This window comes from Diabrotica virgifera, chromosome 3, assembly GCF_917563875.1.
Source record: "Diabrotica virgifera virgifera chromosome 3, PGI_DIABVI_V3a".
In the NCBI taxonomy this organism is placed as follows: Eukaryota; Metazoa; Arthropoda; class Insecta; order Coleoptera; family Chrysomelidae; genus Diabrotica; species Diabrotica virgifera.
The window spans coordinates 99,997,672-100,015,038 of record NC_065445.1 but is presented as its reverse complement, the minus strand read 5'-3'; the positions used below and the strand labels follow the sequence as shown (position 1 = coordinate 100,015,038).

The 17,367-nt window shown below is 33.1% G+C and overlaps 2 protein-coding genes across 4 annotated transcripts in view; one reads left to right on the top strand and one right to left on the bottom strand.

Moving 5' to 3' along the window:
• LOC114341305 (DNA-directed RNA polymerase I subunit RPA1) overlaps positions 1 to 4,919 on the top strand; it is a 158,952-nt gene extending 154,033 nt beyond the window's left edge. For both annotated transcript variants that reach the window (XM_050645351.1, XM_050645353.1), the window contains exons 26-27: positions 1,528 to 1,720; positions 4,788 to 4,919. In XM_050645351.1, the coding sequence (XP_050501308.1) occupies positions 1,528 to 1,720; positions 4,788 to 4,897 (303 nt within the window). In that variant the 3' untranslated portion in view covers positions 4,898 to 4,919. The remainder of the gene's footprint in view (positions 1 to 1,527; positions 1,721 to 4,787) is intronic.
• Positions 4,920 to 5,520: 601 nt separating this feature from the next.
• The window catches only part of LOC126881221 (DNA primase large subunit-like), a 45,099-nt gene continuing 33,252 nt past the window's right edge, over positions 5,521 to 17,367 (bottom strand). The window contains exons 5-6 of one of the 2 annotated variants that reach the window (XM_050645355.1): positions 10,992 to 11,261; positions 5,521 to 6,283 (exon numbers count right to left, since the gene is read on the bottom strand). In XM_050645355.1, the coding sequence (XP_050501312.1) occupies positions 6,093 to 6,283; positions 10,992 to 11,261 (461 nt within the window). In that variant the 3' untranslated portion in view covers positions 5,521 to 6,092. The remainder of the gene's footprint in view (positions 6,284 to 10,991; positions 11,262 to 17,367) is intronic. The other variant, XM_050645356.1, reaches the window with a different exon arrangement.

The following is a 17,367-nucleotide window of genomic DNA, read 5'->3' as shown; positions in this document are numbered from 1 at the left end:
TTGACGCATGTCAAAATTCTCAATGTGTTTTAATTGTATTAATTTTTTTCGAATCCTGAGAAAACTAATAAATATTTTTGAAAAATTTAAACTCAGAATGAAAGACTACATTATTACCAAGGGGTGAAAGTCCCTGAAAACTTCTATAATGTTTATTTTAAAAAGTTACAGGGCTGAAAATAAAAGAGAAGTGTGATATTTAATTTCAAATATTTCATTCAATAGAATCTGCTTGTTTATTCTAAGGGGCTTTCCGCCCTCGGTAATAATGTAATCTTGCATCCTGCGTTTAAATTTTTCTAAAATACTTGTGTTTTGTCAGGATTCGAAAAAAATCATATTACGATTCAAATGACAGTAAACTCTCGTGACGTAATTTCACCCTTAATGTTAATTGGTTAGTCGATTTAGGCAACCGTAGTAATGTCTAAGAATCGTGGATATAATGTACATAATACATATCATTGGGGAGACAGCTCAAATAAAAAATAGTAATCTGCCATTTAACATTGCCTACATGAACATTAATAAATACAATTTATTTATTTGACATTTCAACTTGACGTTTATGTGTCAAACGAAACAAAGACTTGCATCTCGGGACAGCAATTTAGAATCCAGATCACAAGCGTTTATAACCGATATGTCGAAATCACGCGCTAGTTTGAAATATGAAATTTTAATTTGCATTTTTACATACAGTACGTAAATCGTTCAGCTGGACATAGGGAACATACATTGTATATATTTAGATACATAAATACATACATTGTATTATATTAAGATAATTGTGGCAACTTCGCTCTCTCAATGAGAATAATAGTTGTTAGCATTAAGGGGCATTAACCTCAAAATTGACAATTAATTTCGGGTGACACAAATAAACGTCAAAACATGTCATTTTAGTAGAACTATTTTGGACCTAATGGGAAAACTGTGTCTGTTTAATTTGGAAATTAATTTTTAAATAAAAGATGTTTTAAAAATCAAAGCAAAATTATTAATTCATCAGTAATAATCTTTGTTTTTGATTTATTTATGGACTGCCTTGCATTCAAAATCACTCATTCTATTCGTTCTAACAGCTCTATTGCACCAGAAACTCGTACTCGAACAGAAGTTTCAACCAACACAGGTTAGCGCAGTTGCCACAATGATCTCAATGTATATTCCCTATGTCCAGCAGAACGATTTACGTACTGTATATTAGGTTTAATGCATTTTTAGCAGTGTCTCCATTATATAATTATCTCGCTATATAAAAATTGCTAAAAGACCCCAAATTGCTGTCCCGAAATGCAAGTTGACTTTGAGGTCGGTTTGAGATATCGAAATGCCGTTTTCAGATTTGGATTCAGGAGATAAAACTATATAGGAATCCATCTGTCGATCGATTCCAAGTATTGCAGGGGCGGCGACGCACGAACGAAAAGAATTTGCGAATTTATAAACGAAAACAAAATTTTCGTTGAAAAAGTTGTATACAATATCTAAAATATTTTTCATTGTGCTCTTTTATTGTTTTAGGAGGTTAAAGACGTATTTAATGTGTACGGAATTAAAGTAGATCCTCGTCATTTGTCCCTAGTAGCCGACTACATGACTTTTAATGGTACATTTGAACCACTCAGCAGAAGAGGAATGGAAAGCAGTGCTTCCCCTTTGCAACAGATGTCATTCGAATCATCTTTAGTATTTTTAAGGAATGCAGCAATTAGAGGTAACTTATTTATCACATAAATAATTTTGCATATAATTGTATTATTACTAATAGTGGTATGGTTTGTTCAACAGTAAATGGTTTGAGTTCAATTAGTGCGGTCGTAAATATTATTAAATTAATCTGACCTGGCCCATTGTTAAGACCCACCCGGAGCGATAAGCCACCGAAGTAGACAGAGTTGGTCTTTTGCAATTAACACTGACTAGACGGTACTCCCATAATAAAGCCTAAAATAAATTTTACCTGAAACCGGGCCTTTTATACTATTATCGGTTAATCCGGGCTGTTTATAGTGGTAACTAATTGAACTTAACCATTTACTGTTTAACATACTATACGATTGTATTATTATTAATTACACAGGTCAACATGAATTTTGAGTCTGAGTTCTGCACCTCTGATTTTGATTACTTATGCGACTTATGCCTAACTAAATAAAGAAAAAATATTTTAATCTAATAAAGTTTGCGTTTGAACTTACTAGAACGAAATTTAAAATTTTATGAAAAAGCTATATTTTTTAATTTAAGTTATTTTTAAAAGTAAACAAATTTTGAATTACATATTTTTATTAACATTAATTATAAAATACGGCATATATAAAACTCATAAATAAAAAAATAATAAAAGTAATAGTTTTGGTATTTCTTTTGTGTAAACAAAGGAGCCTCGTAGGAGCCCCCAAACATAGTTACCCATCATGTTCTCATTATATTCTCCTTGATACCGTTGTCTGAAGTTCATTACATCTTGTTTCCTTGTCTTTAAATTGATCCATGTCAGCATGTAGCATTTGTACTTTAAGAGACATCCCGCATCCCATGACTTGGAAGCTGTCAAGCATATTAGAAATAAGCTCTTTGTAATTGTCAGCCTCTGACAGTTTCAGAAAAATTGTTTTAAAAATTGAAAGTACTTCATGAAACTGCTTCATGAGACTTAATTTTATGTGCAACGGAGGCATGCAAGCATGATGGGGCTCCCTCCAGATTTAAAACTCGCTCCGATGAGGCCATGAGTGCTGATGGTAGTGAAGTACATCGGCTCTACTATCCCATAAGCAAAGGTTACATGGATATTTAGTGTATCCGCCTTGCATTCGCACCATAAAACCAACCATTTTGAAATCCCCTATCCCTGACCAGATGTACTTTTAATATTTTAAAACTTGAAGCACCATTTTAACGCTCTCGTAAATTTTCTTTGAGCATTACAGCATGAGCCAGAGAAAGAGATGGAAATATATTTCCATTGTGAAGAAGAACTGTTTTAAGCTTCTTGCAGAGCTGTAAAATAAATTTTTTTGGCCTTCACTTTTAGGAATTCGTCACAAATCCAACAAAAAAGTCCACGTCATTTTTACACATTTTGGAAGACATTTTTAGGCCCCGCGTCACATAAAATACGATATTCCTTTGCAATATTCACGCACACTACCATATTAGTCTGCCGCTTCCTGCTTCACACCCACAGTCCCCCCTCACCCTTCTCTGGCATCTTAAATGTAACGGCTCCTAAAAAATCTGCCAAAACACCGTATATCTATTTTTAATTAACTAAAGGTACAACATCAAACTATATTTGTTATTTATGGAGTTAAATATTTACTAAATAACGGACTCAATTTTTTTTTCTTGACCTATGTTATTAGTACGTCAATAACATTATCGAAGATACATTATTTATGTTTTAAGTCATATACATATAATATTAGAGTTTGATGTTTATATTGAGAGTAAACTAAATGTAAAACCAAATACTTATTATATTAAGAGTGTTGTTAAGTATTTGTTAAAATATATTGAATACTCCACTGTTCATGTCATACAACTATCACATCGCCATTGTATAAAATTAATTGATTGTCAAAACTCTGAGAAGCGGCATGTACCTACCTTTAGAAAAAGTAAAATATTCTAATTTAAATCAGTTTAGTTTGTCCATAAATAAGAAACTGAAGTGTCTTGGAGTATTCTCCGTGTAGTAGCTCCATACTTATGGTCCTTTTAGCCTCGATGCCAGTGGAATATTGGTAAATTTTGAACGAATTTCAGTGTCGTTCCAGCATCATATTCAAGAAACCATTATTTGGACAAACAAACGATTTAAAAACTCATTCTACGTCGCTCTAAACCTAAACTTAAGTAAAAATATTTGGGAGCTTTTAAAACGAGAAATTTCCAGTGAAAAGGTCACCAATAAAATTGTTTCGATTGAAGAACTAATATAGCATTGAGACCATAATAACAAATTGAAGTAAAGTGAATTTAAATGCATTCAAAGTATGCCAAAATTGGCGGTAATAGAAGTTAAAGGGGGTTAAACAAAATATTAAAAAAATATAAATAAGTGATATTTTCAAATGTTTTATGCTATATAATATATTTAATAATAAACAGCAATACAACATTTGAAAATATTACATATTTATATTTTTTTAATATTTTGTTGAGCCCCCTTTAACTTTGATTACCGCTTGTACCCGTCTTCATTGTAGTTCCAATGATATATTAGTTCTTAATCAAATCAATTTTGGTGTTGACCTTTTCATTATAAATTTCTCGTTTTAAAAGCTCTCAAACTTTTTCTATGGGATTAATATCGGGAGCTCAACAAAATATTAAAAAAACATAAATACAGTCGGAAAAATGAAAGAATACCCATGAACGAACATATAAAACACGCTGTATTTTCCTGTGACCGTGTCACAAAGAAAATTGCCCAGCGCAAGTACATGTAATAATAATTATTACATGTACTTGCGCTGGCCAATTTTTTCTATGACACGGTGACGGGAAAATACAGCGTGTTTTATACGTTCCTTCATGGGTATTCTTTCATTATGTAATATTTTCAAATGTTTTATTGTTTTTTATAATTAAATATATTATAGTTAATGTATAACATTAACATTACATAACAAAATTGATTTTAAAAATAATTTTTAAACGAAATCTACCTAATGGAATAGTTGATTTTCGTAAAAATTCATAGGTGGTCATAATAATTTGGCCAGGGACTGTAACTAATAATTTTAATGCAATTTGTGCTTTTTATGTTTTAGGCCGAGAAGATGATTTACAAAACCCTTCGAGTAGTCTTATGTTAGGAAAACCATGTGGAACCGGCACAGGAAGCTTTACCCTTTTACATAAGTCCTTTGTAACATGTTAATAAATAAATTGTTATAGATAAATAGTTTGCTTTATTCTTAAGTAATATATTTTGAACAAACCTCTCCAGAAAGTATATTATCCTTTGAATCCTAAATAGCAAATAAATATATTAAAGGATATTGTGATCTCGCTAGTAATGGGCGACTTTGAATACCTAAATCACTAAACTTGAAATGTGAAAATGAGCAGAGCGAAATGACCGAGGATGGAAAAAAACCAAGAAACGGAACGTACAATAATTCAGAAAAAAATAAATTAATTAGAAACAATTAACGACGTACAAGTGGAATTAAACAAACTACAGGATATCTGTAAATAAATATTACACCTTTGTCCTAACTACACATTATTTCTTAACTTTTTATTCTTAACATTCACTAATTAATGTTTTGTCATTCTGTTACGATACTTTGGGTTCTTTACGCTTTTTAAGCACAACAAAATTATGTTGTAGAATTACAGGCTCACTGAAGATAACTTTGCAGTCCTTTCATTCACTTTGTTTTCTTGTAATGTAAATCTATATAATAATAAAATCCTATTTTTATTAATTCAACTAAGTATCATGTTTAATAATACCAAAATATATAACACTAAAAATAAAATAAATAAAGAATGAGATATAAAAAAATGAAAATAATTTATTTTGTAAAATCATTGTCTAAAAAAGAATAGTTGGTCAATGCAATGAATACATTTGTTTGATTCTAATTGAGTCAGTCACCAGATGTCACCACCAATTCTGTCAGGGTTGCAATGTCACGCGTAACCACGATAAATCCAAAATGCATAGACACCAAGTTGTATACGACCCTATTCATAGCACACCAACTCGCAGACATATTAAGAAAAATAAATATATGGAAGAATGTATTTAGAAACTGAATTAATGATGTCACGCTACTATACATTATACATATAATAGCATGGCATTATTAATTCAATTTCTAAATATATTCTTCCATATATTTATTTTTCTTAATATGTATGCGAGTTAGTATGTTATGAATAGGATCGTATCCAACTTGGTGTCTATGCATTTTGGATTTATCGTAGTTACGCGTGACGTTGCGACCCTGACAGAAATGGTGGTGACTTGTTGACCAACTATTCTTTTTTAAACAATGGTAAAATATTGCTTTATACAAGTTTTTACATAGCTAAAAAATATCCATTAATACAAAACTTAAAAATTAGTTTGTTTTAATTTGCTTATCCTGTTTTTCTTGTTTCTCTTTTGAAAGACTCATACTGTCTGAAAAGTATTGGTTGGGATGGCTGATCATATTTGGAGGTTGCTGTCCGCCATGACAACATTCAAAGTATTTACTGCAGGCTATCTGATAATGTCCACCGTTTACCAACTCCATAATAGAGGTTATACCTAAAAATTTGAATTTTTTTGAACATCTGTATACCAACTTGGTTAAATGATTAACCTGAATAAAACAATTATGTCTCCAGCTAACGAACCACTATTGAATATCAGGTTAGAAATAAAAACTGTTAATGGAAAGTATGTATATACAAAATCATCTTCAAATCATAATTTTTGCAGATATTCTGGAAGATTTAATGAACAATATAAACAATGGAACAATAATGAAGCGACTTAAGGGGATAGGCACAAACTTTCGGCTCCAATGCTGTTTAAATGGATTCATTTGTTTAGAATCCTTAGAAAACTAATAAGTATTTTTGAACAGTTTAAACGCAGAATGAAAGATTACATTATTCCGAGGGCCGAAAGACCCTGAAAACTTCTACAGGGTGATTCATTAATAATTGTCCATATAGTAACTGGAAAAACCTTAGCACAAAATACGAAGATTTAACCTTAAACACTTAAATAAAATGTGGTTCCTTACTGAGTTACAGGGTGTTTGATCTAAAAATTTAAAAACTATTTTTGGTCAGCATTTTAAAACTATTCGACGTATCCTTTTCATACTTGGCAGGAAGTATAGGTACTGTACAAACTACTAAATTGTGTTAAACAAACGTTTCTGGCTATTACCAGAGGCGTACGACGGGGGAAAGTGAATGGTTGACCCTTTCCAAATTCTACGCCACTGGCGGAATTGCTATTTTAGTTCAATTTTTGGATTCTCCAATACTTTCTATGAAAATAATATACTCTTCATTCGTAACGATAAAGTCATTAGTTTTCGAGATCTTTGAAGTTAAAAATGAAACGATACGGTTATTTTGATTAATGTATTGTGTCGCTTCATTTTTAATTTCAAATACCTCAAAAATAATCATGTTATCGTTACGAATGAAGAGAACATTATTTACATAAAAAGTATTGGAAAATCAAAAAATTACACTAAAATAGCAATTTCGCCAGTGGCGTAGAATTTGGGAAGGGTCAACCAGGCACTATCCCCTGTCGTACGCCTCTGGTAGTAGCTAGAAACGTATATTTATCTTAATTTAGTAGGGTGTACAATACCTACACTTTCTGCCGAGTATGATAAGAATACGCCAAATAGTTTTAAAGTACTGGATACAAATAATTTTTAAATTTTAATCATATCATAAATTAATCAAAATTACTGTGCCGTTTTATATTTAACTTCAAATATCTCGAGAATTAGTTACCAATGAAGAGTATATTATTTACGTAGAAATTATTTGAGAATATAAAAATGGCACTAAAATAGTAATTCCTACAGTGGCGTAGAATTTGAGAAGGGTCAACCATTCACTATCCCCTGTCGTACGCCTATGGTAGTAGCTAGAAACGTTTGTTTACAATAATTTAGTAGGGTGTATAGTAGTCGCACTTTCTGCCAAGTATGAAAAGGATACGTCTAATAGTTTTAAAATGCTGAGCAAAAATAGTTTTTAAATTGTTAAATAAAACACCCTGTAACTCATTAAGGGACCACATTTTATTTAAGTGTTTTAGGTTAAATCTTCGTATTTTGTGCTAAGGTTTCTCCAGTTACTATATGGACAATTATTAATGAAACACCCTGTATAATGTTTATTTTAATAAGTTACAGGGGTGAAAAAAAAAGAGAAAATTTAGTGGGATTTTTAATTTCAAATATCTCATTCAAAGGAAACTTTTTGTTTGTTCTAAGGGACTTTCTGCCCTCGGTTATAACGTAATATTTCATTCTGCGTTTAAATTTTTCAAAAATATTTATTAGTTTTTTCAGGATTCCAAAAAAAAATGAACATTATGTCCGTGATGATACACATAGTTTCAAAAGTTATGCATCGCATCTCGCCTCATATTCACGATGTTCACGCTTTTATAAATCCGTATCTCTATCACATATTTAATGGACCTTCTTTATAAAAAATGTACCTTTTTTGATTTTTTATTTTATTTGAATACCCATTTAATTGACCTGGTTTTGCCAAGGTGTAAACATTTGAAAAATTTATTCTGGTGAAATTTTTGAAAACGTGATTAAAAATGAATCGAACTTTAATTTCTGACTTGGACCGTATAAGAATTATTGATTTAGTTGAAGAAGGTCATTCACAGCGGTTCGTGTCGGAAAGAGTGGGTGTTTCTCAGAGTGATGTCTCACGGATATGGAATAGGTTCCTGGAGACAAACTCGATACGGAATAGAGCTTGGTCTGGTAGACCCCGTGTTAACAATGTTCGACAGAATGGATATATTAGAATTTTCATCCGTAGAAATTGTTCTATGTCTGTACCAGCCCTCCAAAGAGAATTCAGACATGCTACAGGAGTCCGAGTTTCGTTGGCTACAATAAGAAGAAGAATTTTAGCCTCAGGTTTGAGGAGTCGTCGACCAATAAGAGTTCCTCAGCTACAACCTAGACATGTTTTGGACCGCCTCCAGTGGGCTTAAGAACACATACAGCTCCCCCAACAGTTTTGGAATTTTGTGCTTTTTTCAGACGAGACCAGAATCTGTTTAAATAGTGATAACCGGAGAATTCGTGTATGGCGAAAGTCAACAAGAGCTGCACAACTAGCCACACACGAATTCGCCGGTTATCACTATTTTAACAGATTCTGGTCTCGTCTGAAAAAAGCACAAAATTCCAAAACTGTTGGGGGAGCTGTATGTGTTCTTAAGCCCACTGGAGGCGGTCCAAAACATGTCTAGGTTGTAGCTGAGGAACTCTTATTGAGTCAAACCTGAGTCTAAAATTCTTCTTCTTATTGTAGCCAACGAAACTCTGACTCCTGTAGCATGCCTGAATTCTCTTTGGAGGGCTGGTACAGACATAGAACAATTTCTACGGATGAAAATTCTAATATATCCATTCTGTCTAACATTGTTAACACGGGGTCTACCAGACCAAGCTCTATTCCGTATCGAGTTTGTCTCCAGGAACCTATTCCATATCCGTGAGACATCACTCTGAGAAACACCCACTATTTCCGCCACGAACCGCTGTGAATGACCTTCTTCAACTAAATCAATAATTCTTATACGGTCCAAGTCAGAAATTAAAGTTCGATTCATTTTTAATCACGTTTTCAAAAATTTCACCAGAATAAATTTTTCAAATGTTTACACCTTGGCAAAACCAGGTCAATTAAATGGGTATTCAAATAAAATAAAAAATCAAAAAAGGTACATTTTTTATAAAGAAGGTCCATTAAATATGTGATAGAGATACGGATTTATAAAAGCGTAAACATCGTGAATAAGAGGGGTGATGCATAACTTTTGAAACTATGTGTAGTTTAAAAATCCAACATTCGCTATCTTTGTCACACAATGTGGTGACAAGTAGAAATGTGTACGACCCGCTATGTTGATATAGCGATATAGCAGTTGCTTCTGCTGCTGCTAAATGAAAATAGCAGTTAAAAATAGCTAACACTTTAATAGCAATTTTTAGCATTATTTAACGCTTTCATGATGATATATATGAAAATCAATCATATTTTTTGTGTTTCAAAAAGCATTTTCGTTAGTATTTAATGTGAACATATAAATAATAATTGTTGATAAAATAATACATACGGGCATGTTTTCAACTAACAAAAAACTTAGAACAAAATACATGACAATGTCATTGTCAACTAATGTTTACATCTGCAGCTTCATACCAGTGAAAATTTACTATACGTAATTTGCCGTGTAAAGAAAGAAAAAGTAGGGATAGTCGATTCGCTCCGTCAAATATTTGCGCCTACGCTCTTAACACCAACATTAAAATCCATACATAACAACAAATAACAATATGGCCATAGCAAAAATAAGAAATCCCATACAACTAAAGAAGACATTCGAAATTGTAGAGAAATTAAATGTAGAACCTGTTTCTGACAAAACCCAAACAAAATACCTTCACAAATAGAGACTATCACAGAAAATAGAAGATTTTACCCGAATATAATATCAAGGAACTCATGAAACAAACTACAAACAAATATCTACTGAAGAAGTACTCGGGAAAAGAAATGTAAACAACACCAGAAACTCAAATAATACAACATGGTTCACGTATAAAATCAAAAACTTGACACCAAAGAAGAGAAAATAATACCTGGAGTACAAATGGAACAATCCAACAAGGATTGTTGGATTATCCACAAGACTAACACAGCAACAATGATATCTGGATACCTACGTGGAATTATCTGTAGGAATAAGCATATATCTGTAGAACAGGCGTAAAGTGAGAATATATAAGACCTACGTAAGATCAGTAACGACCTATGCGGAAATAGATGCAACCGAGACGCCCTTAGAATAAATGCAATGAGAACGTTGATATCCATTACTAGTTACACTTTTAGGGAACGAAAAAGGAATGAGTTTATAAGAGAACAATGCGGCATCTGAGATACCGCAAGGTGAACTACATAGAGACGCAAAAAGTGGGAAGACTACTTCAGTAGAATGGATCATTAGAGGCTCACAAAAATTTAAAGATCTGAAAAACTTAATACATCGAAACCACCTGAGCGATCTCCAAATGGTATAAGGAGCTGAACATCGGAGGCCCAAGACTTGTTTGTAAGTAAGTTGTAGTACGCATGAACAATACTTAATCCTAAATTAAGAGGAAGAAAAAGAAGAGTACAATCCATAAGTTAAACAATACTTTAACATATTTTAACAGATCAAAGAAAATCACCTTGTGTTGGTATTCCAAGTTCTCCTAATTTACTTTTCAATATACTTTGATCCCAGTGTTTAAACGGACAGCCATGATGTTCGCCTGGTCCAACATTACTCATAATTACTTTGATACAGCTGTAAGGAGAATAATTTGTCATCCCACCAGCTTTACCATATGAATGCCTAAAAGTATATGAATAACTCTTGTCGAATTTATTCTGGTCAATCTGGGGATTCTTAGTGAACTCTTCTCTCCAGAATTCCATAGCGTCCTCATAAGCAAGTCCTAAAAAGAATACACAAAATATATCATGAAGAGAAGTATCCATAGTTCACAAAATTTGCACTAGTAGAGTGCAAGTACTAACTAATGCCTTATAGCCCCAAAAAGAGAATTTTTTTTAATAATTCTTCATAGTCTGGGAAAGAGAAGAAATACCGAAACACTGGCATGAAAGCCATATAATACCTATTCACAAGAAGGGAGACAAACAAATATGTCGGAACTATAGAGGAATATCGTTGATTAACACAACATACAAAATTATATCCATAATACTGTTTAGAAGACTAACTCCATATGCAGAGGAAATAATAGGCGACTACCAAAGCGGATTCAGACCGGGAAGGTCGACCATAGATCAGATCTTCGTCCTACGCCAGGTGTTGGAAAAAAAAACTGGGAATTTAACCACGACGTACACCAAATCTTCGTGGACTTTAAACAAGCTTATGATTCTGTTAGCAGAGAGGCATTATGGCAGACTACGGTGGAAATGTGAGTACCTGGAAAGCTGGTACGATTAGCACAGGTGAGCACGGAGAACGCTTCCGCACGAATCAGAATTGGCAGCACCACGTCGGAGGAATTCCTTATTGACACCGGGCTTAGACAAGGAGATCCTCTCGCCCCCTGCTGTTTAACTTCGCACTGGAACATGCAGTAAGGAAAGCTCAGCCACAACTGACAAACGGATTTGCAGCCCAAGGATCAAAAATACTATTAGCCTTTGCAGATGACGTGGACACAATTGCACAATCCACCAGAGATGCAAAAGAAGTTTTCACCCTATTCGAGAACGGAGCCAAGGAAGTTGGTCTTAAGGTCAACGAGGACAAGACCAAGTACATGGTGGTTACGAAGAACCCAAGACCAAGGGTTAGACACAACGTAACAATTAATGAATACAACTTTGAAGTCGTCAAAGAATTTAAGTACCTGGGAGCGATTATAACATCTGAAAATAAATATGAAAAGGACGTAGCAGCCAGGATCATTGCAGGAAACAGGGCATATTACTCATTAATGACCCTACTTAAATCAAAAATACTCTCAAGACCAGCAAAAATAAGAATATATAAGACAATAATTCGTCCCACAATAACATATGGAAGCGAAACATGGACTCTGAATCAGCGGGAAACGACAAAATTACTGGTACTTGAAAGAAAGATACTGCGGACTATCTATGGGCCTTGCAGAGACGAGACAACGGGAGAATGGAGAAGAAGACACAATGATGAACTCCAGACAATATATGGAGATGAAAACATAGTACGCTACATTAAAGCAAACAGAATACGATGGGCGGGTCACGTGCTAAGATCAAGTGACGAAAGACTTCTGAACGCCACATTCTGGGAAAGGCCCGATGGAAAAAGGTCAGTTGGTCGCCCAAGAACGAGATGGAAGGACGCAGTAGCCAGTGATCTACGCAAAATGGGAGTACAGCAATGGGAAATAGCTGCTCAGGACCGACAACAATGGAGGGAAATAGTAAACGCGGCCAAGACTCACATAGAGTTGTAGAGCCAAATGATGATGATGATAGTCAACTCAGTTTAGGATTTTTTAGCAGTTAATGCCCTATAGTTCTCAAGGTGCGAAATGTGGTCTAGAGGTAACAAAGTACTAAACTCTAAGAAGGTACCACAAAAATGTCGTTTCGGCCCAAAACGAGCCATCATCAGCAAATCCAAGAACAAAACAACAAATAACTGACCCAACAGGAAGGAGGAATATTCGATTGTAGACCAGGGCGGATCTGTGAAAAAACGTCTATTATTCGATGTGCGAGGTGGCATTCGGATTTTTGCATATAAAGTTAGGTGACAGCTTCAATAATAATAATTGACTTATGCTCGTTCTCAAATATGCCTGGAACATTAATAAAAAAAATAAAATATATAAAAATTTCGAAAAACATCGATTTTTTCTACTTTGTTTGCTTATAACTTTAAAACGATTCATTTTGGAGAAATGTCGTGAGGAAATAAAATAAAGATAATTGAATTTTGTATCATATTCGTTCGGTTAAAAATGTCTTAAATTTTTAACCTTTCTGCAAAATAGCAATAAATACAAAATAAGGGGGCAAAGTAAGCCTGTTTTTATTCAATGTTTTTCAACCACTTTGGTTGCACTTAGAACCTTCGTAATTCACTTAGAAAATTCTTAAAACATACTTAAATCGTCCACCAAATTTCATTAAAATCGATTTAATAGATTTTGCATAATAGTTTTGCAATCTGAATTTAAAAAAAAATTTAAATTTAAATAGTTTTTAAATTTAAAAAATTGGACCATTTCGAAGTTTGCTCATTTTTTTACATATAAAGAGGCGCTCTACCTATCTAACTAAAATTGGATTATTTAAGGGACCTCAGCAATGTTTTAAAATTATAAACATTTTTTTGGCTTATAAACAAATACAGTGAGGACGTTTGAGTTGGAATAAATTCATTTTTTAGTTATTTATCAAACATTTTTTTCTGTTTTAGGGCAGCAGTAAAATGTATTTCGAATTAAATAAATTATATACTTTCTTTTTTTTTTGTCTCAATTAATTAAAAATTTTTTTTTTGGGCACCCTGTATAAATCATTATGTTAATGTCTATACTAATGAATAGAGAATTGAATAACCTTTCGAATAAGCTAGCACACGACCCCTATTCCCATTTAAAAAAATCAACGATTACTTCATCACACCCAGATGGATGACGTCACTAGCATGATATATATGCCAAAAAATTATAATTTAAATATAAAAATCGACCTCTGTCGGAATCTATCTCCAGAGTCGCCCATTATCGAGAAAATCAATTTATTCCAATTCATATTATGTCCTCACTATATTTGTTTATAAGCCAAAAAAATTGTTTATAACTTTAAAACAGTGCTGAGGCCGCTTAAATAATCCGATTTTAATTCAGTAAACTGTATCAGATAGGTAGAGCGCCTCTTGATATGTAAAAAAATAAGCAAACTATTAAATAGTCTACTTTTTGTTCAGACAGTTTTTAAAAAATTTGAACTTTTTAAAAAAAATTAGATTGCAAAATTATTATGCAAAATCAATTATGTCGATTTTAATGAAAGGACATCGCACACATCTTATGGAAAATATAATATCACTCAAATTCAATAAAATTTATACGAATAGATTCGTTTTAAATTAACGGTCAAATCTTATCATTGCGCCAACTCTTAATTATGATTAATTACGGCGCAAATTGCAATTAAAGTTTACCGAAATCACATTTTTTGAGTCAGTAAAAGTGTCAGTTACAATTACTATTGCTCTGGGTGCTATTCACAAGAGCTTAAACCCCGCTGGGTCTAAGCGGATTAGTGAAACTAATCCGCTGATTTATGGAGTACCGACAATTTGGGTATTTTAAAATATTTTTTCTCTCTCTAACTTATGTACGTACCCATTTTATTTCAGATTTATTTATATCAATTTCTGCTCTTATTATTGAAAATATAGAGTTGGCGCAATGATAAGATTTGACCGTTAATTTAAAACGCATCTATTCGTATAAATTTTATTGAATTTGAGTGACATTATATTTTCCATAAGATGTGTGCGATGTCCTTTGGTGGACCGATTAAGTATGTTGTAAGAATTTTCTAAGAGAATTACGAAGGTTCTAAGTGCAACCAAAGTGGTTGAAAAACATTGAATAAAAACAGGCTTATTTTGCCCCCTTATTTTGAATTTATTGCTATTTTGCAGAACGGGTAATAATTTAAAACATTTTAAACCAGTCGTATATCATACAAGAATAAAAAACCGCTAAACGCCGTAAAAATGAGTGGCGCATAAAATATTCCAGCTACAAAAGATCTGATATGAATATTACGTGGCGCGAAAATGGATTTTCATTTGATGCAAAACAAAATTTTAGTTTTATTTTAAAAATTTTTCAATAATATTTGCTAAATTTGAAGTAAACGCGCCACAAAAGAGTAACTTTGATACAGTTTGAATTTTGAAACTCTTTTGTGGCGCGTCTACTTCAAATTTAGCAAATATTATGGAAAAATATTTTAAAATAAAACTAAAATTTTGTTTTGCATCAAATGAAAATCCATTTTCGCGTCACGTAACATTCATATCAGATCTTTTGTAGCTGGAATATTTTATGCGCCACTCATTTTTACGGCGTTTAGCGGTTTTTTATTCTTGTATCAGGAGTTTTTCAAAGGTATTTATAAATTAAATGTATGAAGTTGAATGCAATGTTCCTCTATTACACGTCAAGCTTTATAAATTGTCACCTTTGTTGCATTATCTCCCAAATGATCTAGTGTCCATCGAATGTACACTAGATTTTTTTCTATTCGAAATAGATTGAAAAAAAAAATATATTGAGATGGCCGGTAAATGAAGTCGGATTGCCCGTTGCCAGATCAAATTTAGCGTCGTAACCACTACAACTACATAAACCATTTGGGGAATAATCGTTAATTGGATTATACTTTTGTATCTTAATAACTTCTAAACGGCTTAACCGATTTTGATCAGTAAACATGAGTTTAAAACGTATTAACCAGTAGTATCTGATGGATCTAAGGTCAAGTATGATAACTGAAGCTATTACAGGAATTATTGAGCTTTCGAAACCGTTTTTCCCACAGGAAATAGATTTTATCATATTTATGAAGCCTATAACCTAAAAATTCGAATTTTCCCGGATATGAGGTATACATCGTTAGATTCGTCTTGAGTCCTTCTACAAACGCTAAGTTATTGGCGCAATTCGTACGTTGAAATGTTGAGTAATTGTCGATAAACCAAAATTTTCAAAGTTTAGTTTTTCAGTTTTTCGGCTATACTGAGCCGTGTATATGTCTGATCCTGACGGCTTAGACACCATTTGAAAGCTTAAGTCAACACTATTGATTTGATGTATTTGCGGTTCTCCTGCATCTTCGTGATCCGAATATATATACCCCCAAAAAATATGCCGTTTTGTACCTACCAAGTCCTATAGCTAGCTTATGGGTGGTCAAAAGTAACAAACTACACCGGTTCTAAATCGGCCCTGACCCCCTCTTTAAACACAGAGAAAAATATCAAATCGGTTTAACTTTCAAACACACATACATACATATCCACAAACATTTTCCCTTTTTTAAATAAAAATTGAGTCACATTTCTAAGCTCTATAACTTTTGAATGGTATAACCGATTTTCAAAATTAGACATGCGTTGGAAAGGTAATGATCAGTTCTATTAGAAGCCGCAAAGGTTGGACAAATTTTTTAACTTTTTGGGAGTTTTGGTGACGAAAACGAAAAAGAGGCCCTAAATATAAAGGGCCGTAAAATCTACACCCTTGGACCAAAATCGATGGTTGACATATAAATGGGTGAGTCTTTTCTGAACTTTAAGATGGGAGTTAACCCAATTTTCAATTCACACCGTTAGACGCGTCCTGAGTCCTTCTACAAACGCTCAGTTATTAGCGAAATTCGTAGGTTGAAATTTTGAGTAATTGTCGAAAAACCAAAATTTTCAAAGTTTAATTTTTCAGTTTTTTGGCTATGGTGAGCACTGCGTATGTCTCAGCTTGATCGCTTAGGCGCCATTTGAAAGCTTAACTCAACCCTATTGATTTGGTGTATTTGCGGTTTTCCTGTCTTTCCTTGAACCTAAGATATATACGCCCAAAAAATATGCTATTTTGTATTTACCTAGTCCTCTAGCTAACTTACGGGTAGTCAGAAGTCAAAAATTAGACCGGTTCTTAATCGGCCCTCACACCCTCTTGAAACACAGAAAAAAAAAATTCAGATCGGTTTAACTTTTCCACACACATACATACAAACATACATACATATCCACAAACATTTTCCATTTTTTAAATAAAAATTGAGTCATATTTCTGAGCTCGATAACTTTTGAATGGTATAACCGATTTTCAAAATTAAACATGCGTTGGAAAGGTAATGATCTATGCTATCAGAAGCCGCAAAGGTCGGGCTTAAATTTTTGAAATTTTTGGGAGTTTTGGGGACGAGAACGAAAAACAGGCTTTAAATGGGAAGGGCCGTAAAATCCACACCCTTGGACCAAAATGGAGAAGTAACATATGGATGGAC